This window comes from Tiliqua scincoides, chromosome 4 (assembly GCF_035046505.1).
Source record: "Tiliqua scincoides isolate rTilSci1 chromosome 4, rTilSci1.hap2, whole genome shotgun sequence".
NCBI lineage: Eukaryota > Metazoa > Chordata > Lepidosauria > Squamata > Scincidae > Tiliqua > Tiliqua scincoides.
The window spans coordinates 189,368,174-189,394,898 of NC_089824.1; the positions used below are offsets into that span (position 1 = coordinate 189,368,174).

Here is a 26,725-nt window from a genome sequence, read left to right on the forward strand (position 1 = left end):
AATTGACAAAATAGCAGTAGAAAGCTCAACTTGGCAGGCAGAGCTCCAGTGCAGGCTTTTTGCATGCTTGAAATCACCCTCCTGTCCTCATCACCAGCCTCTTACTGGTGTTTGTAGCATTGCATTTGGCCTCCCAGCCTAAAAGCAACTAGTGATGATGTCATAGCCAGTTACTTCAGGTGGTACTTCCAACAGGTGGGCCATGCGAAGAGGTACAGTGGGGGACAAACATTGAGAAACACTGTTCTAGGGAAATACTTAAAAATATCACAATGACTGGCAGTGGTTTTCACAAGAGACAAATGCTAAAGAAGAACACTGTCAGTGGTTTTATCAGGTATGTTTGTGCATTCCCCATTTATTTAGTGTAGTGTTTCTCAACCAGTGGTACAGGTACTACCCATGGTACTTGAGGTGGCTTCTGGTGGTACTTGTGGGGACCCCCCCCCCGGGCATCTGCAGCCCAGCAGCAAGACCAGCTTCATTTAGTGCAGCCTCAGAGTCCTCAGCCTCAGAGCCTCAGTGTTTGTCACCTTGCATCTGGCCTCTCAACCCAGAAATAACTGGTGATGACATCATCACCAGTTACTTTCAGTGGAACTTACAAGTTGGACCATATGAAATGGTGCAGCGGAGGATAAATGTTGAGAAATGCTAATCTAGTTGCCTTATTTTGTTCAACAAAAGGAGTATCTCTGTAGGAAAATGATTTTTAAGAATGTATTCTGTTGCTGAGATTAGTTTATGCTATAACTGCATTGCCATAGTACAAGCTGCCATTTGCAGTCAAATGAAAAAGTACTTTAAATATTATAAGAAATATCTGATAAACACGAATTCCTATTAAAACAAGAACCAGGAATGTGCTCTTTGAACTTGTTGACTTTAAAGTACATTTAGATTGTTTTAGAGATAACCTCTATGGGCTTGATTTTCTGTTGTTGCTCAAGTTGAAAAATGGGTACATCTTGATTGAGAACATGAAATGTGGAGGTGGGATTTTTTTTGTTTTTTAATGTTTAGTATTCTCTGTTTCGTTGCCAGATATTTCAAAGAAGGTAAGCAAGGCATGGGGAAGAATTTAGAATAGATTTCTCAGAGACATAGGGAGGAGGGTTTCCTAGTGGATGGGGTGCTAGTTTGAAGTTTTGTTACATATGATACATTCTAAGATTGAAGGAGATCATTCATGTATCTTAAGCTACCCAAGTTATCACTGCAGCATTCAGTATGTGTTACTCTTTCTGAAAGCATATATGTCTTCATCTGAAGCAGTCCAAAAACTCTTGTGGCAGTTCGCCTGCTGTATAAGCATGCCTTTTTTCCTGATTGAACTGGTGCAACTTTCACTTCTGTCTACTAGTTCATATTATGGGAGTCCTGCCGAGCTTTATGTCCACTGTGACTCCTGTGTCAATTTCAGAATTTGGTTCTCTTACTAAAATAGCCCCTCCCATAAATGTGACCTGCACTGTTGTTTTGAGCTGTGGCATAAAGGACCACGCTGCATGCCATGAGTTTTTTTCTCAGATATTGCTCTAGAAAAGGGGGGAAAAGTAAAGTCTGGAAGACACAAGCTTGTCTGTTTTATCCCACCTACTTGAAGTTGGAAAGCATTACCTGGCCATGTGCACGTGCAGTAAACATAGACACTATGTTTTGCAGGTTGTGCAGACTTTTTCTACAAAGAAGGAAAAATAGTGGCCCTAAATGTTGTAATGGAGTAGTTTTGTTTAGCAGTCCCAAGTATTTATGTAACCACATTGTTCTTGTGATTCCTTTCCCCAAAACTTAATGCTAATTGTAACCTAATCATCAGAAGATCTTTTCAAAGGGGTTGTGGAAAGCCTTCCAGGGTTTTTTGGTTGCTTCTGAGATGTTTATTGTTCTTTCCTAATATATAAACATTCAGCAACTCCATTTCGGCAGGTTACAGTGGTGCCTTTTCTGCTATACAATCAGAACAGTGATTTTGGAATGTTTTCTGTCCACAAGGAGCCCTTTTCACATCAACTAGTCTTCAGAGGAATGACTACACATTGTACAGATTCTGAACATTTCTTGTAGGTGCCTACCAGGCCTGATAAACTTTACCACCATCCTGTGTGAACTAAGTGCACCCTGGAATGCATCCAACACTCCCCAGTAAGCTGTATATTAAGGAAAGGTTGGAGATAGAGAACAAAATGTCTTTCAGAGAAATTTGTCCGCTGCTGATTTCTCAGTGAGGAGCATCGGGTTTCCTTAGAGCACAACTTGAAAACGCTATGTTTAGAGCAAGGACTGTATTGAAAGAATGTGTATAACAACATTCTGTTTTCCTTTGCATGCAGTGACAGTAGTCAGTGGACTCATCATGCTATTCCTGTTCTTCTCAGAACTCCAGTACTATCTCACAAAGGAGGTAAATGGGTCTGCTCATTTTCCTGATTTTCTTAATGTTGGCCTGCTGCTAAAGGTTTCAGTAGAGGGGAATAGAATACTGAAAAAAAGCCAGGACTGATGATGCTCATGGATTGATAATGGCCAGTCACTGTTTCAGTCTAACTCCACTTCACAAAGTGGTTGTAAAAAGATAAAATGAATGCCAGTATGCTGCCCTGAACTCCTTAGAGAGAGGGTGATATGAAAATAAAATAATAAAGTAGTCACAGAGGGATGCTGAGTTTCTGAAAACAAAGCTCACAGCTGATTTTTAGTTTTCTTTTTCTAGTTGTATTTTATAAGGAGCCTTGCATTCCACAATGGGTGTTGAGAAACTTAGAGAAGAGTTGGCATACACTGTGCTGGAGGCAGGAGTTGAATGAATGAATAAACCTTTATTAGGCATAGATAGAGAAATCATAAAAGCAAACATAATTAGTCCTAATCCCGTTTATCAAAAACAGAGTTAAGATACTAAATTACTAATAAAACATTTACAGTTCAACATAAAATATCAACATTTTTGACAAATTACATTAAGAAGGCTTGGAAATCACCAAAAGTAAAAATTTAGAAATTCCCTCTAGCACATCTGGTGAGCAGTCATTTAGGAGACACTTCAGTTTTGCTTCATCCGAAAGCCCATTCATTTTGCCAAGAAGTGGAGTCATGTAAGTGTGGCGGGATCTAGTGTGTCAAGGACAATAAAAAAGAATGTGTATGATTGATTCAACATTTCCCAAATTACAAGGGCAGAGGCGTTCTTTATATGGTATTTGCCTATAATCTGCCTTCTGTGACCTTGGATGGAAACACATTGAGTCTTGCCAAAGAGATTGCACGACGTTCAGAAGGGTTGATCAGAATACTCAGATAAGGAGCCATTTGCCCATACTTTAGCGGGATAGAGAAATTCAGAGGGGAGCAAATTCTAGAAGCAAGTTCAAAGAGGTTTTGTGCCTCAATGTCTAGCATTCTTTGCTTTACCCTTTGATAAACTCCAGGGAATGGATAGAAACTTAAAAAATCCAATGAAAAACCAATTGATTCGATTTTTGATTTAATTTGGCTATACCATTTAGAAGAACCAGACTCAGATAGCATTCTGGATAGGAGACTGCCTGGTTTCACGTTATAATGTAATTGGAGCCAATAGCGTATGGTTAAAAGCCATGCTCTTGATACTAAGAGCGATTGTCCGGTCTCCAAACATAATGCAGAGTATGGTACAGATTTAGGTAAACCCAGGATAGCCCTCAAAAATTTAGCTTGGATACTCTCAAGGGTGTGATTTATAGAGCTAATCCAGATAGGGCACCCGTACAGGAGCTGTGACGATACCTTGGCATTAAATACCTTGAGAGCAGCTGGTATATAATGATTGCCCTGACTAAAAAAGAATCGATTGGTAGGAGTTATTTTCACGTCTTTCTTATAATTTAAAATTATTGCAGAATGATGCTATATAAAAGTTTGCTTTCTTTTCAAATGTTAAGGTCTACTACTGATGCAAATGGACATAATGTTTTGAAAAGAAACAAAGTTTTCTTTGGCATGTAACAGAATATGAGAGCGTCGCATTTTAGGAAATTTAGGAATAAGTGGTTATTGCTGTGCTTGTTTCTCTTTTGCTTTACTTGGTCATTGGGGTCTTCCAGTCAGCGGCATTTCATACATGTTTAATCAAAGGAGGTCAGTGCCTTCACAAGAATCTTCTTTCTTCTGTCTCCAAGGTATCCTGACAATAAAAATATATCTAAAGTTGTGTCCTTAGGAGATTTGCTCCTTCTTTACAAAGTATGTTGTAAAAAAAGCAAAGCTATAACTCCTTTGCTGGGATCCAGATTTGGAGGTGGGAGAAGAGGATTAAGATATTTAAAAGTAAAGTCTTACAGCTGATGTCTCTAATTCAGCCATTTTCAATTGTTTTCATCTCACAGCACACTGACAAGGTGCTAAAACTGTCAAGGCGCAACATCAGATTTTGACAATTGACAAAGCACACCATGATGCTGGTGGGGGGTTCACATCCCCCAGTGGCCCTACTATTAAATGACCCTCCCCCAATCTCCTGCGGCATGCCTGCAGGCCATTCACAACATGCCAATGTGCTATGGCACACTATTGAAAATCGCAGCTCTCAGTCTAATACTGGTGTAGAGTAGTGGCTTTAATACTGGTGTAGCATTAGTGGCCCAATCTAATCAGGTCCTAATGCAGGTGCTGGGTGTCATAAATGTGCCATAAAGCATGTTTACAGCACCTGTGAGGAATCGACACTGGCGCTGGCCCAGTGCCAGTCAGTGTTGAACCCAGTGCAGGCTAGACACATCCCAGAACATGTTAAGAGCTCCAGGCAGCGGTGAGGGCATGTGGGGTGCATTCTGGGGCTGGAGAGGTGGGGGGAGGAACTGGGAGGGTGGGACCAGCAGAGCCCTGCTCTGCTGTATCCTATCCTCTGTGTCTGGGTACAAACCCCAACATGGAGACTTTCAAGTCTGTGCTGGCAAAACAGCTGGCGCAGATTTGAGAAGCCCCATTGTGGAGCCTGGAACTTTCTCTGGGGGAAGGGGATGAAAGTTCCTCCCCCCGAGGAGACCTCCAGAGGACCCGGTGGTGCTGCTGGATACAGTGGTAGCCATTTTAGTGCCACTGCACCCGGTGGTGGCACTGGGGTAAGGATTGGACTTCTGAGGCTGAGCTGTGAATCTGGCATTTCCTGGTTGGAATCTTACTTCTGTCATTAACTTACAGTGTGATCATAACTTGTGCTGGAACAGGCAGGCCGGGGGGCCTGCGTTGTCTCCAGCACAAATTTGGTGCTGGCTGTGGCTTGGCCCAAGCTAAGGGGAAATAATTCCCCTTATTCTGGGTAGAACTGCAGCAGCCACAATGGGTCTGTTAGAATCTTCACCACCTAAATCGGTGGCGCAAATCCAAGCAACCTGGATCTGCCCCTGGCTGTCCGAGAACAGGGCTGGGAACCAGCATAAGTGCCAGATCCTGGCACCACCTCCCGCACACCCACCCATGGGACCTCCTGCCGCCCGCCCTCCAACTCCCGTGCCAGCTTGGAAAGGCCAGCGTAAACTTACCAGGCCTGGGGCTCACGTTGGCACAGGAGGCTGGCATACATCCTTGCGCCAGCCTCCCCAACTCCCAGGTCAGTGCAAATGTGTCTTAGGGCATCTTTGCAACAGTCTTGGGCTGGCACAAGGTTGCTTTAGGATTAGACAAACCACCCCCTTTCAGCCCTCCAGCTGTAATATGGGAATAACAAAACCTTACTGGATGGTGGTTACAGTTACATCAAGATAATTATATTCCTGTTTTTACTGAATTTATTTGTAGTATTGGGTTCTTATTGTGAACTGCTTTGGGTAGCATAGTTTTTAAGAGGAAAGGCAGAATTATAAATCTTTTAAATAAATAATACTCATGAAGCACTTAACATGTGCAACCACTATGCAAATATTTATTAATAAAATATTATGAGCATTTATTTATGACAGTCTTTGGAAGCTCAGTTTCTGCAGTATCCAAGAGAAAATGAAGTAAGGAGATCCCTCTCTTCCCCCCCCCCAATTTCTTAGTGTGGGATGATCCTCAAAACTAGTTATATCTGCAAACCAGAGAAGACAAGGTATAAAATAATTTTTGCTGAATGTTTGTGTGGAATGAACTTTTCTCAATTTTTTTGTTCTTAGGTTCACCCAGAATTATATGTGGACAAATCAAGAGGAGACAAGCTGCGAATAAACATAGATGTAGTTTTTCCACATATGCCATGTGCTTGTGAGTAAATTCTGCAAAGCCTGGCTTTTTGGTTTTATTACTGAAACATGGGAACTGCTCAACACTTCATAGCACTTCACAATGCTCTCATTGACTTATTAGAAGAGACTAAGGGCCAAATCCTATCCAATTTTTCAGTGCCGGTGCAGCTGTGCCACTGGGGTGTGTGCTGCATCCTGTGGTGGAGAGGCAGTCACAGAAGCCTCCTTGTGGTATCGGAACATTTGTTCCCTTACCTCGGGGCTCCATTGTGGCTACACCGGTGCTGGAAAGTTGGATAGGATTGGGCTCTAAGTCTCAATGCTTTCCTCACAGAGGAAGCAAGATGGGTACCAGTCATTGTTTTGAAGTGGCCTAAGGAAGTCTTTTTTCCAGTTTTCAGACCTAAGCAATGGATTGAGTTGTAAATCAAAACTGGGCACAGGGGTGTCCAAAGTTTTTGGCAGGAGGGCCACATCATCTCTCTGACACTGTGTCAGGGGCCGGGGGGGGGGGAATAATTAATTTGCATTTCAAATTTGAATAAATTTACATAAGTTTACATAAATGACTATATTAAAGATGCACTTATATGAATGATTGAAGTTCTTGAAATAGCTCAAGGCCTGTAAAAGGCCTTGCACAAAGCAAGTCTGGCCTTTCCTTTGCTGCCGCTACTGCATCACAGACATGAAACAACAAGCAGTAGAGGAAGCCCTCATCCCAAAGCTCATGCGAGAGGTCAAACAGTCGCCCTCACGCTGAGAGCAGATGCATTAGGCCAGTGCAGGCTCCAACAAATCTCCAGAGGGCCAGAGGCTCATTGGAGACTGGGGGCTCCCTGAGGGTTGCTTTGAGAGGCCTCGAGGGCCACAGGTGGCCCTAGGGCTGGGGTTTGGGCACCCCTGCTCTTGTCCAGTCAAATCTGTTTCAACTCTAGTAAATCTTTCTGATCCTTTTAAAGATTCTGCCAGAAAGTTTCCATGTTTTGAACTCCTGCTCTTTGGGAGCTCAGTGGTAATATCAAAGAGATGTCACTTTCAGATACCATCTGACATCTCAGTAAATCTGCTCTGTCCATGCTTGCTCTTCAGATTTGAGCATTGATGCAATGGATGTGGCTGGAGAGCAGCAGCTAGATGTCGAACATAATCTCTTCAAACAGCGTTTGGATAAAGATGGCAAGCATGTGACTCCAGAGGCAGAGAGACATGGTAATACAATGTTCTGCTGTGTGAACAGTATTGCAGGCACCATGTGATGAATACATTATAGTTCTGTGTTGTTGGATTTAATTGTTGATAGAGTGACAAAGTGTCTGTGCTGGAGCTAGGTGATTGCTGCTTCTAATGGCACCCATTTTGCAATCTTGGGGGAGCTTTATGTGTATAAGAGGAATCCTGTTGGATCAGATCAAAGGTCTGTGTAGCAAGTTTCATGCTTACCACAGTGGCTTATCAGTTACCTTTGGGAAGTTCACAAGTGGGGCTTAGTCAGTAACCCTTCTCCGCTACAGCTTTCCTGAACTGTTGTTCAGTGGCTTACTACTATGAATTTGAAGGCTCTATATGTCCAGTCCATACTTGCATTGTTACAATTGTTATATGATACATGCATTGCTGTTACAAGTATTACCTCTCTGTTTATTTTAGAATTGGGAAAAGAAGAGGAGACTGTATTTGATCCAAACTCTTTAGATCCCAATCGCTGTGAAAGCTGTTATGGAGCTGAGTCTGATGACATCAAGTATGCCTTGCTTCCCTCACTATGACCTGGAGGCAAAGAGGTGGGGTTGGGGGTTGAAGATACATAGCTAGAGGCAGTCTAAAATGGTTTTATTCTTTTTGTGCATGGCAGTGTTATCCTAAGAAAAACAGGCTAAAAGAGGTGTTATGTATTTTTATTCCAAATTAATATTTTAATCAATTTCAAAGCATTTTTACAAGTGTAATCACTGTCATATAGGTGGTATATATGTGTTTATGCCTTTGGCTATCAGCAGACATAGCCATGGGCGTAAAACACACACACACCTACCTCTGAAGGGCACATCTACATAAGTCAACTACTTGAATTAAACTTACAGGGGCCATTTAAGATTTACATGCTACTTTAATGAACAGCTACAATGAACCTAATGCTGCCAAACACAAACCAATTAAAACATTGAGAAGATAGCAACTTGAACAAACAAAATTAAACATAGCTTTGAATTGCTATGGAAATAAACTGTCCAAACACACCAACATGTCAAGGAATGAGTTGAAGTGACCGTATAGCTCAGTTTTGCTTTCCATAGGGTTCAATACATTTATCAACTTGGAGGGAGGGACTTCCTTCTCGAGTGTTTTTGGGGCTTGTGTTCATCAGATCAGGACAATTCTGGTGGTGTTGCATTCCTCTCGGCCTGCTTTTTCCAATGGACCGGGGCATGGTACCCTACTCATGAGTAAATGTGCACTGTGGCTCAGTTTCACTTTCCATCGGGCTCCATGCATTTTCCTTGGTAGCTTCTGAGCATGCTCAGAAGATTCTACAGCCAGTTAAAGCAACAAAGCTCTGAGAGAATCAGAATTTAGAAACACAGTGAGAAGCACTCAGGACATCCACAGATGCTCCAGAGCCACCTTAATAGGTACATGTCGGTATTATTTCCTTTCCTTAACCGAGCCAGTATATCATGCTTTATAAGCCTAATTTTGTGTTATAGTGGTGTTATTTCATTTTTACCGTTTTAGACTGCCCCTATGCATAGCCATACATTCTACTGAACCACGTAAGAAAACTGAGCATGAGTTCGTTATCACCTCTATTCAGTGACTATGCACTCTGCTATTCTTACATGGAGGTCAGGTTGAGGATAATACGGTGAGCCATGTAGCTGATTGGAAGAACGGTTACATGGATTTCTTTAATCTTCTGTCTTGCTTGTGATAAGAGAAGGGTTGTGCAGAGTGTTCCTATGCAGAATTCAGTGCCTAGTTCTGCCTAGGATGGGCTGCCCATGTCTGGCATGGGAAAAGTCCTATAAATTTCTTCCTATGAGTGAAATTGTCATGTTGAAGAGCTTTCTGTCTCCTGGGTCAGCATCCTCAAACCACTCTTGGCTGTGAGTTTCCTGAAACTCTGGGAAGTCTGCAAGGGACAGTTGGCAAGCCTAACACAGGTTATTCCTATTTCTGATTATCCCTTGGACCATGTGCATACACATTTTGATGTTGTCGAACATCTGTTTCATGAATTAATGAGACTTTTTGTTCTGTTGCTCGTTGTACTGTTTTGGGGGATCAAATTATGTACTATATAAGAGCTCCCTGAGTAATATTTCTCAGGATTTTGCTTTCTGACTTTTATGGAAATGTTAACTTTGAAGTATGACTATGCTTCCTGAGTGACTTCTGCCTCCAATACTTGATGAATGAATTGTGCTCTTTTTTCTTTAAAGATGCTGTAATAGTTGTGACGATGTGAGAGAAGCCTATCGGCGGCGAGGCTGGGCTTTCAAGAACCCAGACACCATAGAACAGTGCAAGAGAGAAGGTTTTAGCCAGAAAATGCAAGAACAGAAAAACGAGGGCTGCAAAGTGTATGGATTCCTAGAGGTCAATAAAGTAAGTAAGGCTGTTTTGTAACCCTGCGGTGTAAAGTGTATGAAATCCTGGTGCCAAAGTTGAACTAGAAGAAAGCAACTAGAAAGTTCTTGTACAAATTGCACTCTGTAGTGTCTTTACAGCTTCAGCCTTTCTGGCTTGTAGTTATAGTACATTAAACCTTTGCATTAGTCTTACAAATTTGAATGTTAGTGACTAGGTGAGGTTGTCATCCAGAGAAAAGTGAGGTACAAAGCAAACAAACAAAAGGAGTATTTCTTTGGCAGTTGTCAAATGCCTTTGGTGCCACTAGCTTCTCTTGTGGGGCAGTGTCTTTGTAGGGTGTCAGCTAGTTTGAGTTGCTGTGTGAAGGAACCAGACACTGAAAGGGGTTCAAATTGATGTGTGTGTAGAGATTCCAAGATCGAATCTAAAGATTCAGTAATGATGCGGTGGAGTCCTAACATTGTACACTAGATTATATCACTTCAATCTTGAGTGAAATGGTAGAGAAGGGGTGTGTGTGTGTGTGTGTGTGTGTGTGTGTGTGTGTGTGTGTGTGTGTGTGTGTGTGTGTGTAAACCTTGAAAGCAGAAAGCTGGCACAGCAGGGAGAGGATTAATTAGACCTCTCTTTTCTGGCATGTTTCACAGTGCTATCGGTCTCTATTACATCAGGGAGAAGCTATAGCCCTGCCTGCTATTTTTCTACTTCTACGAATTTTTTGGTATGGAAACATTCAAAAATATTTCCCCACTTTATCAGTCTGAATAGATAGTTCTACCACATTCTGACCTCAGGTTGGATATACATATCAGAAAAACTAATATGGATAATATTGGTGAAAAATATACTGTCATGAAAGAGGAGGGGGGCTTCCAGTGATCATCTGCTAATCCAGGGCAGTGATGCCTAGTGCCAGCACTCACTCCCTTCCCATTCCCCATTCTTCCAGTCGGTTTAACCTGCAGCTTGGTGCAGACCTGGTAAATCTAGTCTACTGCCACCAGTCTAAGAGATCTTGTTCCTAGAAGGGCTCCTTGGGCAAAACCCCTCCTAGGAATGCAATGCCAGGTTGTCAAGATGCTCTTATTCTGCCAGTTGCACCTGCAAAGTAGGGAGAATGACAATCCATCGATCCCAGAACATGGCAGAGGTTTTAAGCAAAAAGTTTTTATTAACAGGTGAGGGAAAAATGTAATTTAAACAGACTTGGGTTCTTACAGGTAAATGTCCCATGAATGGGGCTGGCCCTGCACAGCTTCCACATGCAGGCCCTGCTGGATTAGACTGATAGCCGGGACTCGGCCAACTTGGCCTAGCCTGAGGGGACAAGAGCTCCCAACATCTGGAGGAGAGGACAAGTTAACATAAACAAAACCTAAAGCGCCTAGCTTATTTTTGGTCCCTCCTCCATTTCCTGGGGCTCTCCCCAGCAGCTTTCCCTCTGCTTCCCAGAGAGTGGCTCTCCCTATCTTGCCCAGTCTGAAGCATGCAGAAGAGAGAGAGAGAGTGTCTCTTCAGGCCTAGAGACCTTCTCTCTGGCCTCGCCTTGCTGGCTTCTCTTTGAACTCAAAGCACCTCTAAAATTGCAGGGAAAATCCTCCTCAGTTAACTGTTAAAACTGTTAACTGTTTCATCACAAATACCAATAAGCAAAATTTTTCTTTGCGTGTGTCTGTGTGTTTCAGATAGGGAATAATTGAAATCTTTTTATATAATCGCATCAAGTATTTCAACCCATTTATCCTTGCACTCTTAACCTACGCTGTTTTATTCTTTCTTTGAACATTTTGTATCTGGGGTGCCGTAAGCATAGTGAATGGCTTGAGCTTGTTGATAGTTAATGACATTTTGATACTTTTGGTGTCATTTTGAGCTTATATTATCATCAAAGAAGACTCCTAGTGAATATTTGCCTTTTGATTTTATTAAAAATACTGCCTATATAGTATGTAGCTCTCTATATATACTATATAGTACATACTGCCTATAGCTCTTGAAGTAGTTGAGATTTTAACTTTGCAGGAAAAATTGTTTTGGATTTCTATAGGATGTGGACTAACATTTTAGATGTGGCTGCATATTTGCATATATTGGATTATAGTTTTTTTAATAAGAACATCATATTGGATCATTTTCAGATATCATTGCATTAGAAAAAATATAAATCATTGTGATCAAGAGATTGCGTTTGAAAATGTTGTTCTGCATGTGAAATTTTGAGACAGCAAAGTTGGAGTGACTTTGGGGAGGTGTACTTCATGTTCTCTTCTTCCAAAGCCTGCATAATTCCAGAATGTAGTGAGATGCACACTTGGTACTCTGAATCATAGCTATTGCTTGTTCAGTTTGAAAATCCTTATCTTTCTCTGGTAGTCAGTGAAGCAAGCAGTGTGTGAATGCGCCTTGGAATATAGTTTCTATAACTTTCTCTAGTTCATATGCCTTGTTTTAAAAATAGGTGCTATATGCTGAGTTTGAAATTCTCAAGTTAAAGACCTGAATCATGCTCTTCAGAGGCACATTGTCATCTTGAAGCAGAGACAATAGGAATTTTGTGCTTAGAACCTGCTTGAATATGCACATCTTTGGATATGAACTTCTTTGGATCTCTTGGGGTGGGGGAGGGAGAGAGAGTGTATGTTTAATTAAAAGCCTTACATTTTAAAATTGTCAAGTTGTGCTATTACAATCTGTTGTGAGACCTGGACAGTTTAATGAAATATGGCTGTCTTTTACAGGTAGCGGGCAATTTTCACTTTGCACCAGGAAAAAGCTTTCAGCAGTCTCATGTTCATGGTAAAGTAGTTTGCATTCTTCTGAATGGCCACTAACATCTCCTTTTTGTTTAATAGGAAATCTGTAAGTTTCTAGGGCTTCAGCACTTAGAGCCAATGGATGTAGCACTGGCAGAAGGGAAATGTTTAGAGAGCAGGGTTGAAAATGGCATCATTGCTGATGCAGTCATATGAAGGAGCTGTGAGACAGTGCTCTTCTACTAACAAACCAGGTCTTGGCAAAGCCTCTATTCTGCCTTGGAAGTATTTTGAGTTCTATATCCATTCCTTTTGTCAGTGGTTAATATGGTGACTTAAAACTACAGAGTATGTTGAGACTTTAAGAGATTTTATTGCTGAATTTTTAATGATTATTTTACTGTAAATATTTTTATATTTGTCTGAACTGTGCACCATAGTCTACAGCAGCACTCTGTTTTCTGCTTTGATTGCAGCCCATTATAAATGTGATTTAGAGAACCGGAGCAAGGGGTGACACTAGATTGCCTTTAAAGTTGCTTTCAGCTCTAACATACTATGATTCTGGGTTGATTCTCTTTATTGCAGGTAATGGTAGAATAACCTTTTAAATTTAGAATTCTTATAGCCTCCCTTTCTCCTATTATTGGAGCATCCAATATGACTTACAGAATTGTACGCAATTATGATAAACACAATACAGATGTGGCAGGTACATGGCAGTCAAGACAAAAAAAAAATTGAGAGCAGTACTGGTAGCATTAATAACAGTGAAACATTTATTGTTAGTGTTTAAAAAATCCAAAAAGAAATAGCATAAATAAAATTATAAAAACTGGAGCAAAGCCAAACCAACAATACTAAGATGGAAAAGCTAAACAGGAAAGATTTGGGTCCCCCTGAAAGGCTAGCAGAGGGCATAGTTTTTAACACAACCAGCAGGGAGTTCCATAACTGTGGAATCTCCTCAGAGAAGTCCCTACCCCATGTTGTGACCAGTCTGGCTTCCACCAACCCCATCTCTTTGCCCCTGCAGTCTGCAGCACCCAGAAACCTGGCAGACAAAGCTAGGAGAGGCTAACCCTCCCCACCTCATTCAACCAGGTCTCTGTAAGGCATGCCAGGTCAGTGCCCTTTCTCCAGCATCCAGTCCCATATCAAGTTTGATCTTACTACTTACTGACCTGGCATTTTGCGACAGCAGCTTAAAACTAGAGGTGTTGCCACCAGGAACACTCATAGCCTGAGGGATGGAGGAATAGCCAGAAAGGTTGGTCTTATCTATGACTGACCCTCCTTTCCTTGGAATGGCCAACCCAACCTGTATCATGATATTGCCCCCAATCCATCCTCTCTTTCTGGTACTCTCTGTACCAACAGACATTTCCCATTTGGCAGGAACTGATACCACTCCACCAAAACAAGCCAATTCATAAAAACAAAGCCAACACGCTTGGTTACTTGATTATTCAAGATTTTGTTTAAATCTTGATTAATAAGGATTTTGTCTGAATGTTACAAATTTCTTATTTGGCAACATTTAAGATTCTGGTTTGCTCGGTTTTTAACAAGATGTTCTGTAGTGGCTAGGAGACCGAACTGTGAGCTAAGACTTCTCTGGGTCATATCTCATCTTTGCTATGAACTTGCTAAGTAACTTTTGGCAAACCACTCTCAGACTTTCTTCCTCAGCTGCAACATGGAGATAATAATGCTTTCTTACCTTGCATGATTGTTGTAAGGATTACAGTGCATGTTGTTAATGCGAAGTGCATTCCTTGCTCAGGAAGTACTGTACAGCTGCTAGGTATTAAGATTCTGCAATAGTTTAGGCCAGGGATGTTGAACCTGTTTCATTCAGTGGACTGAATAGCATTCATGGCACCTACTGAGGGCAGGAAGTAATAATAATAATAACAACAACAACAGGTATTTATATACCGCCTTTCTTGGTCTTTATTCAAGACTTTATTCAAGGCGGTTTACATAGGCAGGCTTTATTTAAATCCCTTATTAAATAGGGATTTTTACAATTTCGAAGAAGGTTCTTTCTTTCAAGAATGGCTACATGCAAGGTGTTTCATTCCGATCTGGCTTCACATTCTGGCCTCCATCCTCCCACGCTCAGAGCAGATGGAATTGCTTGGCTTCAGCTTGTCAGCTGCTGCAAGGTCGCACGGTGCCGGTGGCCTCGAACTGGCGACCTTGTGGATGTTATCTTCAGGCAGACGGAGGCTCTACCCTCTAGACCAGACCTCCTGCCCATGAAGTAACATCATTAAGCAGGAAGTGATGTTATTAAGCAGGTGATGACCAGAAGTAAGCACTTTGTTCTCACATAGGAACTCATTAGCTGCAAATGACAGAAGAGAAAATATGCAAATCTTGATAATATTTTGGGAGAGCCCAATTATCTTGCGGGATCAGTTTTTTACCAGCGTCGCTTCTGCTGAGGCATCACTTTGCAACTCAGCAACTGAGAGGTGTTCTGCAAAGTGATGCCTTGGCAGTAGCCATGCTGCTGTAAAGCTAACCATTGTGATAATTGGGCTCTCCCATTGCCTGGTTGCCATCACCCTCTGTCAGCCCTCTTGGTCTGCCCTTCCTGAGTAGTATTCTTTACCTTCCGAGACCTCCTTCCATCTCTTCCTCCCAGAACCTTGGCAGATGTGGTGGTGCTGAAAAGGCAGCGCTAAGAGAGCCCAATTATCTTGTGGGCTGGATAAAGAGCTTCTGTGGGCCAGCCTTTTGGGCCTTATGTTTTACACTCCTGGTCTAGGCATTAGAATAATGTTAGTTTGCTTCATGAATCCTTTCAAAAGTCACTGAGATTATTTTTATATGCCATGTATTTGGCTGGCTGCATAAAGTTCCTTCCCTACTGCATAAAACATACTGTTCTTTCTTGTGAGTATCTTCCTATCTGTTAACTTGTTTCTTATAGATGCTACCATGATTTTGGCTTTCGTCATTGCTTTGGCAGCAGTGTAGCCAACTGCAGTGTAGCAGTGTAACCAATTAAAGCAACCCCTAATCTCACAATCTGAGGTAAAATAAGGATTTACTATAGATCAGTGCTTCTCAAACATTTTAACCCAAGGACCCATTTTTTAGAATAACAGTCTGTCAGGACCCACAGGAAGTGATGTCATTAACCTGGAAGTTATGTCATGGCTGGAAGCAACATCATTAAGCAGGAAATTGTTTAACACCCCCATATGACAAAATCAAATCAAGTAAATTAAAAATTCACAATAAGTATAAATTTAAAAATTTATTTAATATAAAGAACTTCCCCAAGCAGTTGCTGATCTGTTTCTTATCTGAAGTTTTTTTTAAATTCCCTAAGCATTCCAATGGCTGCAATCCTATGCACAATTATCCAGGAGTAAGCCCCATTGACTATCATTGTTAAAGCATATACATTGTAGCCTGTTAAAAGTACAGATCTGTGACATTTCCCCAAATGCAGTCATTTACCATAGTAGCAGCAAGTCTAATGTATTAAACGTGAAATAATACATTGAAATGAATGGGGACCCACCTGAAATTGGCTTGCGACCCACCTAGTGGGTCCTGATCCATAGTTTGAGAAACACTGCTATAGATAAAGCTACAGTGTTCATCTTCAGATTTATTTCCCTCCATTTGTTGCATTATCCACAGAAGCTTGAAAAGGATAGATCACCTAATGTTGAGAGGCAGTTATCATTACATTGCCCAGTGTAGTTTTGGCATTGGGTTCTGCAGGAAAACTTGAGAGCAGCCATTGTCAACTGATGCTTCATAGATATTGGATGAACTGACAATACAAATATTTAATGGTACGAAGGCCAGCTTGGGGCTCTAGCTATAGAAGTACCTATATTGATCAACCTGTGGTCTCTTTAAAATCAGTTAATCTTTTGTCTTCAGAAAACTTGTGGGCCATAGGTGTTCTGTTCCTTTTCCATGCATTCTCATTCTAAACATAATTAAAAATACTAATTATATAGACCTCACTTCCCTGAGTAAAATACCTTTCAATTTGTTTCAGCTGCACTTTCCTATTATACAAAGAGATGAAGGGTCTAGAAATCAGCATGGCTTTGATTGTACTTCATTTGATTGTATTTCAAAGATTGTGCTGATCTTTGTTTTGTAGTACCAGATTCTGGGATATTGTCATTCTAAGGACAAGGGGTACAGTTTTGTGTATGGTGGGTTCTGGAAATTCTAGTTCAGTCAGTCTCCAGACTATATCTCTGGCCCACTCCTTATGTTCTCCTGGCCTTGGCTAGTCCCTCCCCGTTCCTCTGTCCCTACCTGGTTACCAGGGGATGGGAAGGCTCCTGCAGGTACCTGCCATGGGACGGAAAGGATCCTGCAGGCACTTGCAGTGTGGGTTGGTGTACTCTGTTCCACTAGCCCATAGCTCATGTTCTGCCTCACTGGTGGCTTCCCAACTCGTCCCAGAATGCACCTGGACCTGGGCTTACTGGGCAGGCTGCTCCCTGAGGCAGGTCAGTTCAACTCCAGACAGTTTCTAACAGTTGCAAATCTCTAACTCAGTAAGTACTCGGAAGCGTCCTCCTTGAGCAGTCACATTTTGGCAACAATTCTCTTGGTATGTGGGTGGATGTCTATAAATAGTTTCTGGAATTAGCAGTTTCTGGTAATGTTCATAATTTGTATCATTGATTCTGGCTACTGAATTGTAAATGTGTTGTGAAATTCAATTTTACCTAGCATATTAGAACAGCTAGAGTCATCCCAATGTATTTTCTCAATTGAGAGGGTTTGACCACAAATGTGAATTCCTAGGCAAAAGGATTCCTTTGCAGACTTCCTGTGCTGTAAGTGTCAAGATCAGCTTGGTCATTTTGTTGGTTGTGAAGAGCTTTTGTCAGTGCAAACTGTTTCACAATGCAAGGAGCATTGGCAACTTTGGCTTGGCTAAAGAAAATATGGAGACTAGGTGACACTTGGTTAAGGCTGATCATTTTTAATGTTGTACATTCTCTAATATTTACTAACTAAAAAAAATGAATAATGTGTACTCTGTATCCCTCGAGTCCCCTTCCTCCCCCCAAACCTAAGGGAGGGGTAGCAAAGAGCTGAGATAGGGAACTATTTTCTCAGTCCCTTTGTTATGTAAACTGCTTTGTGAAAATTTTATTGCAACTCAGTATATCAATATTATAGTAATTTGGAGCACTGTGTATAGTTCCAGTCATGACATCTCAAAAGGGATATTGTAGAACTGGAAAAGAGCAATCAGAATGAACATGGGACTGCAGGGAACTTTTCTTAAGGACAGGCTACACCAATTGGAACCTTTTAGCTTAGAAACCAAAACTGCAAGCAAGGGAGGACATGATTAAGGTTTCAACCCTATGCATTCTTTCCTGGGTGTAAGCCACATTGAACACAATGGAACTTACATGAATAGGATTGTCCTGTAAGGTGTATATAAAAGTTATTCATGGTGCTGAGAGTTTTTCTTTACCTTTCAGAGTAACTAGAACCAGCAGTGGTCCAATGAAAATGATTAGTTGACTGTTTTCAGACAAAGGAAGCGTTGCACACAGCACATAATTAGTCTATGGAAGTTGTTGCCACAAGATGTGGCAATAGCTTTAAAAGGGGGTTAGAAAATTCATGGTGGACAGGTATTTTAATGGCTACAAACCACCTCCAGGTTTATCAGCAGTCCCCTTCTGAATACCAGTTGCAGGGGAACAGAGGTAGGACAGAAGTATACCTTGTTCTCCTGCTTGTGGGTTTCCCCACAAGTGGGTATCTGGTGGGCCACAGTAGGAAACAGCATCTAGGATGCTGGCCTAGATAAATCTTTAATCCTGCAGGGCTTTGCTTGTGTGGGGCAGCACAGTGTTCCTTCAGGTCTTGAGCAAAGTTCAGTGTATGGGAGTCTGCATGCAAGTCTGTATAGTTTAGTGACCTGTGATAAGCTGAGTGCTTCCAACCTGAAATTTTGCAGGCAAAGTAATCAGTGCCTCCTGAAAGTGAAACTATTTTAAATGTTACCTTTGTTTTTACATCCTTGCTTTTCAGTGTGGAACTCTGAATGTTTCTCTCTTTCTTTTCTTAACCCTGCTCATTTTTGCAGTGCACGCTGTTGAGAGTAAGTGTTTCTGACTTCTTTCATTTACTGATTCTGTGCTGTCCATAACTAAACTGATTATTTCCTCCTGTTGAAACTTGATGCTACCTAAAGAGTTGACAGAATGAAGGTGTCGGCAGGAGCTGCTTGTTTCAGTTATGAGATTGCAGGCCGTTGTGTTTAGCAGATTTTTTGCTTTAAAAAATATCTCGGGTTGCTTTGATTGTGGCCCTGTAATGACCTTCAAAACTCCCTCTTTCTCTGGTGCAGGGGTCCCTTTACCACTAAGCTTTTAGCAGAATGTGTGAATGAAGCCCTAGGGACATCTAGTCATATGTGCATAGACTATCACAGTTGTGAGCTCTTGAGCCACAGCCAGCCCATCCATGAGGATGACTGAAGCAGCTGCCTTGGACTGTAGTGTGTGTGGCAGGGTATGCCCCCTTCAGCTACTCCCTTGCCTCTGATGCTCTGGCCATCTATTCTGCTCTTTTCTATGCTTCCTCTTCTGCTTTGTCCCTCTATTTTCAAATCCAGAGAGAAGCAGAAAGGAAAAGATGATACTGAGCTTAAATGAACAAGATGCGCCAGGCATGTCTGTTTTCATTATGTTGCATATCAAGCAGTTAATAACTAAGGGTGCAATCCAGACCCTTAGCAATGAAGCTTTAGAGGTAAGGGAACAAACATTCCCTGACTTTGAAGAGGCCTCTGTGAGTGATACCCAACTGCAGGATGCAGCACGTGTCCCATTGGTACCGCTATGCCAGTGCTGGAAAGCACTGACATAAGGGGTTAGGATTGCGCCCTTAGTTAGTTGGTGGTTAACAGCTTTGACAAAGGTGTTGATGACGATAGAGACTCGCTTTTAAGATCTGTCAGGACAGCTGCCACTACAGCTGTTCTGTTAGACAAAACAATGATTCTCCAAGTAAATCTCCAAGTAAATCATTTTTTAAATCATTTTGTAATGTTTATATGCTGATGCCAGATTAGCATGAATGTCAAGTTCTTCATCAGATAAATGTCCTGGAAAACTGTGTGTGTGTGTGCTTGCAAATAATTCAGAATAGAAACCACTAATTTACCCACAAAATGTAGACACCTGCATTGAATGCTCAGTAACTGAGTAGTGTTTTTACATTTTTGAATTGTACTGTATGATCTCCTGCGACTTCACGTGTTATGAACCAAGATTGACAATGGGGAGTTATTCCCCACAAAGGCAAAATCAGTTGGTCTCAAACCCTCACTCCCCAAACCAAACCTGGTTCGTTTGATCTGCTCAACAGGTTTCTTAACAGAATGTGTTGGATGGGATGTGTTAACAGAGATGTAAAAAGCTATTACATTAGTCCAGTGGTTCCCAAACTGTGGGCGAGGACCCACTGGTGGGTCCTGAACTGATTTTTGGTGGGTCGCCAAAGGATGATGGAAAGATCGGATAACTTATTGCCTCAAGCCCTGAGGCTATTCAAAAATCAGATACTGTAAATCAGGGGTGTAAAACTAGTTTCATCCCAAGGGCCAAAGAAGCATTCATGATGCCTGCTGAGGGCCGGAAGTGATGTCATTAGGCAGAAAGTAATGTCATTATTCAAGATATGGGAGAGCCAATTTTCATGTGGGCTGCCCTTACAGCAGTAACATCCAAGCACTGATCAGCCTCTGAGGGCTGAATAAAAAGCTTCTGTGGGTTGCATCTGGCCCCTGGGCCTTATGTTTGACACCCCTGCTGTAGCTGCTAATTATCCTGCAAAGAGCTCAGCTGCTGCAGTTTGCAAGCATGTTTAAATCTAGGGAGAATGTTCGAGGGTTTTTTCCAGTTATTATTACTTATAAAAAATAAAATTTTATTTCTTTCTAGATCTCCTTTTTTAAAATTCTGGTAAACCTGGTTGGGTCCTGATAGAGTGTCGTTTTAAAAAGTGGGTCCTGGGAACTACTGCATTAGTATATACAATACTAATATGGAGAATATAAACTTGCATATTCTGGGAGGTTCTTGGAACCCTGGTTATCTGGAGAAGCCAGCAAATTGAGGAATCTTTTAGAAGTCTGATCAGAATTATATCCTTAAACATATCAGACCATCAGCACAATCCAATGCATGTCTACTCAGAAGTAAGCTCCATTGACTTCAGTGGGCCTTACTCCCAGGAAAGTATGCATGGGATCACTTGCACATGTTTATTAATACAAATTCAAAGAAGAATGAGTGATCAGATGAAGAAGACTTGTGGACTCTTGAGGAGTGTTTCATGCACAATTTAAAGATGAATACTTAAAATTACATGCATGTCAGTTAAAAAAAACCAAACTGAGTGTGAAAGAGCGAGCACAAGAGTTTGAACTCATCTTCAACAGGCATATGAAGTACACACTTCAGTGGCTGGGATTTTCTGTGGCCCCACAGTAGAACTTTCATACTTAATGCTGCATAACATGAAGCAGCTTTAAGCATGATTGTTGAAAACTCCTTTTCTCTATTAGATTCTCAAAATGTTGGTAGCTTCACTGCCAGTTGGATGTGTCTCTTAGTACTGTATTACTTTGATCTAATCACTATCTTCTCAGGCTCTTGTAAACGTAAAATATGTTTGGCTTATAAACAGAATCAGTAGTGTTCTCTTCAGACCTCAGTAAACTATTTGGCATATTGCTAAACTAAATTAAAAAAGGAAAATTCTATTAGTAGAGCCAATTTAAATGTATTAAGAACTGACTCTCTAAAGCAGCAAGTAGCTCTTAAACTAAGATACCTTGGTGACATTTATAGCATGCCCTGAGTGTCTTCAGAAATTAACATAAATTTTATCTGCAGAATCAGAAACAAACTAGAGAACTGCAACTTAAAAAAGTTTAGTAGAACACAGTGAGCATTAACAGAGTAGTTTGGTGATGAAACAAAGAGGTATAGTGCTATTCTTGGATATGTTGTTGGAATCTGGAAAAGGAGTTTAAAAAATTTACGTTACACATGAAAAATGGAGTCTACTTAGAAATTTTGTTATGATTATGTAAAATGCAGAGTTCTTATTCTTGGTTATTGGAGATAACAATGTTTTAATTCATTTTGTAAAAGAAATATGGTTATTTAGTATGTTGTCTCCCTTTCTCTCACACAGTTCATGATCTGCAGAGCTTTGGACTTGACAATGTAAGTATTTTGGGAGACACACATGGTAAGACACACATGGTAATAACTTCATACCCTCTGAAGGGGATTGTGTAGAGCAGTAGTAATGCAAATTTGCCTTGTTGAGTACTAGAGTGAAGGGATCTGTAGCTGTGAAAACAATTTTACTTGAAATATTTTCCATTCTCATCTTTTACACAGTTGTCATCTTAAAAAGATTGTAATTATGCATTGATCCCAGAATTCATTATACACTGGTGCTTCATTCAGTCACTGAGCATCTGTCCCAAGTCCTTTGCTCTAGAACCCAGATTACCTGAAAACATGCATTCTGGTAGAATTCCTGCCTCTTTGTTATATTTAGTATGCTTGCTGTTGAAAACGAGTATCTCCTTCCTGTGGCTGCTTCTCTCCAGGGAGATGAGAGGTGTGTAATTGCAGGGAATATAATTCTAGCACAACTTCTCTGCCCTTGGGTAGCATATTCATAATGTTGGGTAGAAGGGAAACAACAGTAGCTGCATTCACCTTGCCCTAACAGGCTCAGGTGTTAAAATGTTCTTCTTACCCTTGCCAGCCACATAGAAGGAGGACGAAGATCTCTGCTCTTGCTGAATTGGAGTGATGTGTGCTTAACTCCTGAGATCCAGAGAGAATAATGTACCTCCTTTTCAAATGTGGTTGGGTTTCTGTTTTGCCTTTTCTTTTTTTTCTGCAGCTCTTTGAATATATATGATGGGCTTTTTTGTTTAATTTCAGATAAACATGACCCATTTCATCAAGCACCTCTCATTTGGGAAGGATTATCCTGGCATTGTGAATCCTCTCGATGGGACAGTAGTCACCGCAGAGCAAGGTACTAGCTTAAAATTTCAGTATACTTTTTAGTTTGTGTTAAAGTTAACAAAACAGCACACTTAAGGTATAGCTGAGAAGACAAATTCCATTATGCTTGAACTAGCCTCTCCAGCCCTCAGAATGCCTTGGGACAAGGAGGCAGCAGGCACGGGCGGCCCCTGGAGCTGCACGGCTGGAGGAAACTGCCACCTCTCCAGCCATGCTACCTGGAAGCATTTGCATCCCTCCCCCCCCTCCTTCATGCTACCTTTCAAGCCTCATTAGTCACCGAACAAAGTTTGAAAAGCAGTTTGTGATATGACATGGATGTCTGCCACTCAAAGGAAATCCCACTGGCATACCTAACTATTGCACAGGCCTGAATTAGCTGTTTAGATTTCAACCTGTGTCTATTTATTATTATTAATAAATGCTTTTATTAATGCTGTTAATAATGCTGTCTTTTAACCTTCAGCTTCCATGATGTTTCAATACTTTGTAAAAGTTGTCCCCACAGTATATATGAAGGTTGATGGTGAGGTAAGAGCCATGTATTTTTTTTAATTATAGCTTTCTTTTTTACTGTACAATAGTGCTGTTTGTATTACTACTGTGTCACTCTACTGAGGTGAGGGGAGCATAGCTCTTAGCAAGGGGATAGAGAGACTTGCAGGTCTTATTATTAAGTCTAGAAGTAGTCAATGCTCAGGATTTGCCAATGTATAAATAGCAACTATACTAGTGTTGGAAGTCCCTGACTGTTAAGGGCCCTATTTCCTCCGATTAGCATGAGATTTGTATGAACAGAGATTTGCAGGAGTAAGGGGGTAAGGAATGAGGTTGTGCGATTAGCTGTATTGGAAATCATGGTTCTAGCAAGGGTGGTTTTAGAAAGGGCAGTTTCAGCAGTGGAACTAGAAAGGGCAAATGTGGAGAGGGTAAATAGAACAGAGATGCTCTAAAGGCAATGCATTTTCCTTTTTAAGACTATTTCAAGACTATTTCCCATGCTTATGTTTTGCTAGGTGGTGAGGACAAATCAGTTTTCAGTAACAAGACATGAGAAAATAGCTAATGGGTTAATTGGAGACCAGGGTCTACCTGGTGTATTTGTGCTCTATGAGCTTTCTCCCATGATGGTGAAACTAACAGAGAAACACAGGTGAGAGGTTTTCACATGAAGAAAAGCTCGTCGCTCGTTGTAAAGGTTGAGTATCCCTTATCTAGACTGCTTGGGTTGGAAAGGTGTTTGGATTTTGGAATAATTGCATACATATAATGAGAAATGCTTCCTCTTGCTCTTCTCATTCTTACCCTATGGGTGTCTGCTGGCTTCTGATATTTTTCAACAATGTCTGTACATTGTACAGAGCAGAACAGAGAGCAGAACTTACTGTGTGTGTCTGCACTGTATGTGGGACTGAGCACAAGATCTACTGGTGCTCACACTACAGAAAGTTTAAAAAACTCTTGGGCAAAAACTTCTGGATTACTGAATAGCCTGGATTTCTGATGTCTGTACAAGGGCTAATCGACTTGTATTGATTGTATAACTTGTACTTTAACACAACTTACATTATTAACGTGTTGCATGCTGTGCCAGCGAATAGATTGTCAAGGCTTTCATTTGAGATGACTGAATTCTGGATCAGTCTAGTTGATCAAAAGTGTTCCCTTTAGTATATGGGACTCATATGGGACACAGTGTTAAAACCACCCAGGGAAAAAGAATGTTATTTATTTCCCCGTAGGTCTTTTACACACTTTCTCACAGGAGTCTGTGCCATTATTGGAGGAGTATTTACAGGTATGAGAATTGTATTTTGTTCTCTTTTATCCATCTCTGATCTAAACTTCAGCTTGTAAATGCTTTACTCAAAGGAGATTGCTCCTTAAATCCTCATAAGAACATAAGAACAGCCCCACTGGATCAGGCCATAGGCCCATCTAGTACAGCTTCCTGTATCTCACAGCGGCCCACCAAATGCCCCAGGGAGCACACCAGCTAACAAGAGACCTCATCCTGGTGCCCTCCCTTGCATCTGGCATTCTGATACATAGCCCATTTCTAAAATCAGGAGGTTGCGCATACACATCATGGCTTGTACCCCATAATGGATTTTTCCTCCAGAAACTTGTCCAATCCCCTTTTAAAGGCGTCCAGGCCAGATGCCGTCACCACATCCTGTGGCAAGGAGTTCCACAGACCAACCACACACTGAGTAAAGAAATATTTTCTCTTGTCTGTTCTAACTCTCCCAACACTCAATTTTAGTGGATGTCCCCTGGTTCTGGTGTTATGTGAGAGTGTAAAGAGCATCTCCCTATCCACTCTGTCCATCCCCTGCATAATTTTGTATGTCTCAATACAAATATGTCTTTGTATGCCTCATGTCTTATAAAACTAAGAACTTTGAAATCTTTAAGTGAAATTGTTTTTAGACTCATTCAAATTATTCCTAAGGGCAGATTCTAAATAATTCTTAAAGCAAGTATGGGAAACGTATATAAAAGAAATTTATATATAACTGTATTTAAGTTATATTAGTTGTTTGCTTATTAAGAGTATTTCCGCTGTTAGTAGCTTAAGTCTGTACCACATGGTTCCTCAGAACCTGACAGGTGTTCTGAAGGAGGGGATCCTCTTTGCTTTGGCAAATTTAGGAATCTGAGACTTGAAGTTTCTTTTTAAAAAATGCAGATGGTGTCTCTGTTCTACTAGGCAACCCTGCAGTTAAAGGATGTTAGCTACTTGGATATACAGTGTGTTTTGTATGAACAACCTGATATTTTTCCTTCTCCCTCCAGTGGCAGGACTCATTGACTCCTTGATCTACCATTCAGCTCGGGTCATTCAGAAGAAAATAGAGCTTGGGAAGACAATATAAATGGAACCTGTAACTTGCTCTAAAAAAAACCTGAAGGAATTTAAGTCTAAGGTCAATGGCTGATTTTGAGTTTTCCGAGAGAAGATGCCTGGAATTATGAAAAGACTGACAGTAGTTCCACTCTTGGCTTACATTCCTTTCTTGGAATGGGACATGTAAAATGGGCAATCTATTTAACTATCCATCTTGTGTGGCAGTGAACAGTGCTATGTACCTTAGAATTTAGTGCTTGTCTGGTCTGTTGCCATTTTCCTACTCCACAACTCTGAGCCAGAGAGCAGTGACTTCCGGAACATGGGATCCAAGATCTTTTACATGTGAAAAATAATTTTCTATTTAATTTGTAGCTTATACTGTCCTTAGGATGTGTGTTTGGACCAAATTCTCAGGAAAAAAAGTTTTAATAAAGTCATTGACTACTTGTTTCAGCTGTGTAATTAAGCATTCCAAACTTCTTGCCTGTTCTAGGCATTGGCAGGGCTTTTCTTAAGCTATTTTTCATCAGATGAGCTGCTGTGGCTTCAACAGTTCTTAACACAGCCAGCCTTCCCCATGGCATATTTACAATTTGTGTGCCTCTTCAGGCAACTGCAGTGATCTCTCAGGATGGCTGGTTCCTTCTAGACACCATCTTTGCCTTTAAACTATGCTAAAATGCTGTACCTCTTTTTCTGACCTATGCTAAAGGGAAAGGTTATTGATGCTGCCGAAATAGCTACTGCCTGATGAAGTGTGGTGAAAAATCTTTATAGGCAGCTGTCTTGCCCCAGCCTCTTGATTGTGGTGCTTTTGGTACAGCCAATGCTGTTGCTACTCACTTACTATTTTACTAGTAGTAGTATTGTACCTAGCTTTTTTTTCTCTCTTCCTCCATTTGTCTATCCCTTTGTCAAGTATTGGCATTTGCTCTTGTCCATTTAGGTTATGTTATACCACATGCTCCTGCTAAAGTACATTTCATTTACACTTATGAATAGTAGATAGAAGTAATTCAGCTACTCTTATGAGAGGTTGACAGCACCCTGGATCCTCTGTAAAGGGATCCTTCTTGGGAAGGGCCATAGCAAATGGTCAGAAATGCAGCCGTGCAGCAAGTGGACAGAAAAGCCTCCAGCACGCCCTGCTTCATTCCAGCTGATGAGCACGAAGGCTGGTCAGCCTCAGAGAGCAACCTTGGCCAGCATTCCCTGCCCCGCCGCTGCTTCTCATCT

General features: G+C 41.2%; 1 protein-coding gene across 2 annotated transcripts in view; it reads left to right on the forward strand.

Annotated features, from left to right (window-relative positions):
* ERGIC3 (ERGIC and golgi 3) overlaps positions 1 to 25,942 on the forward strand; it is a 28,087-nt gene extending 2,145 nt beyond the window's left edge. The window contains exons 2-14 of one of the 2 annotated variants that reach the window (XM_066623935.1): positions 2,334 to 2,404; positions 6,132 to 6,219; positions 7,293 to 7,412; positions 7,851 to 7,944; positions 9,644 to 9,809; positions 12,533 to 12,590; positions 18,657 to 18,671; positions 21,779 to 21,810; positions 22,549 to 22,645; positions 23,102 to 23,166; positions 23,652 to 23,788; positions 24,378 to 24,433; positions 25,435 to 25,942. In XM_066623935.1, the coding sequence (XP_066480032.1) occupies positions 2,334 to 2,404; positions 6,132 to 6,219; positions 7,293 to 7,412; positions 7,851 to 7,944; positions 9,644 to 9,809; positions 12,533 to 12,590; positions 18,657 to 18,671; positions 21,779 to 21,810; positions 22,549 to 22,645; positions 23,102 to 23,166; positions 23,652 to 23,788; positions 24,378 to 24,433; positions 25,435 to 25,514 (1,079 nt within the window). In that variant the 3' untranslated portion in view covers positions 25,515 to 25,942. The remainder of the gene's footprint in view (positions 1 to 2,333; positions 2,405 to 6,131; positions 6,220 to 7,292; positions 7,413 to 7,850; positions 7,945 to 9,643; positions 9,810 to 12,532; positions 12,591 to 18,656; positions 18,672 to 21,778; positions 21,811 to 22,548; positions 22,646 to 23,101; positions 23,167 to 23,651; positions 23,789 to 24,377; positions 24,434 to 25,434) is intronic. The other variant, XM_066623936.1, reaches the window with a different exon arrangement.
* Positions 25,943 to 26,725: the final 783 nt, after the last annotated feature.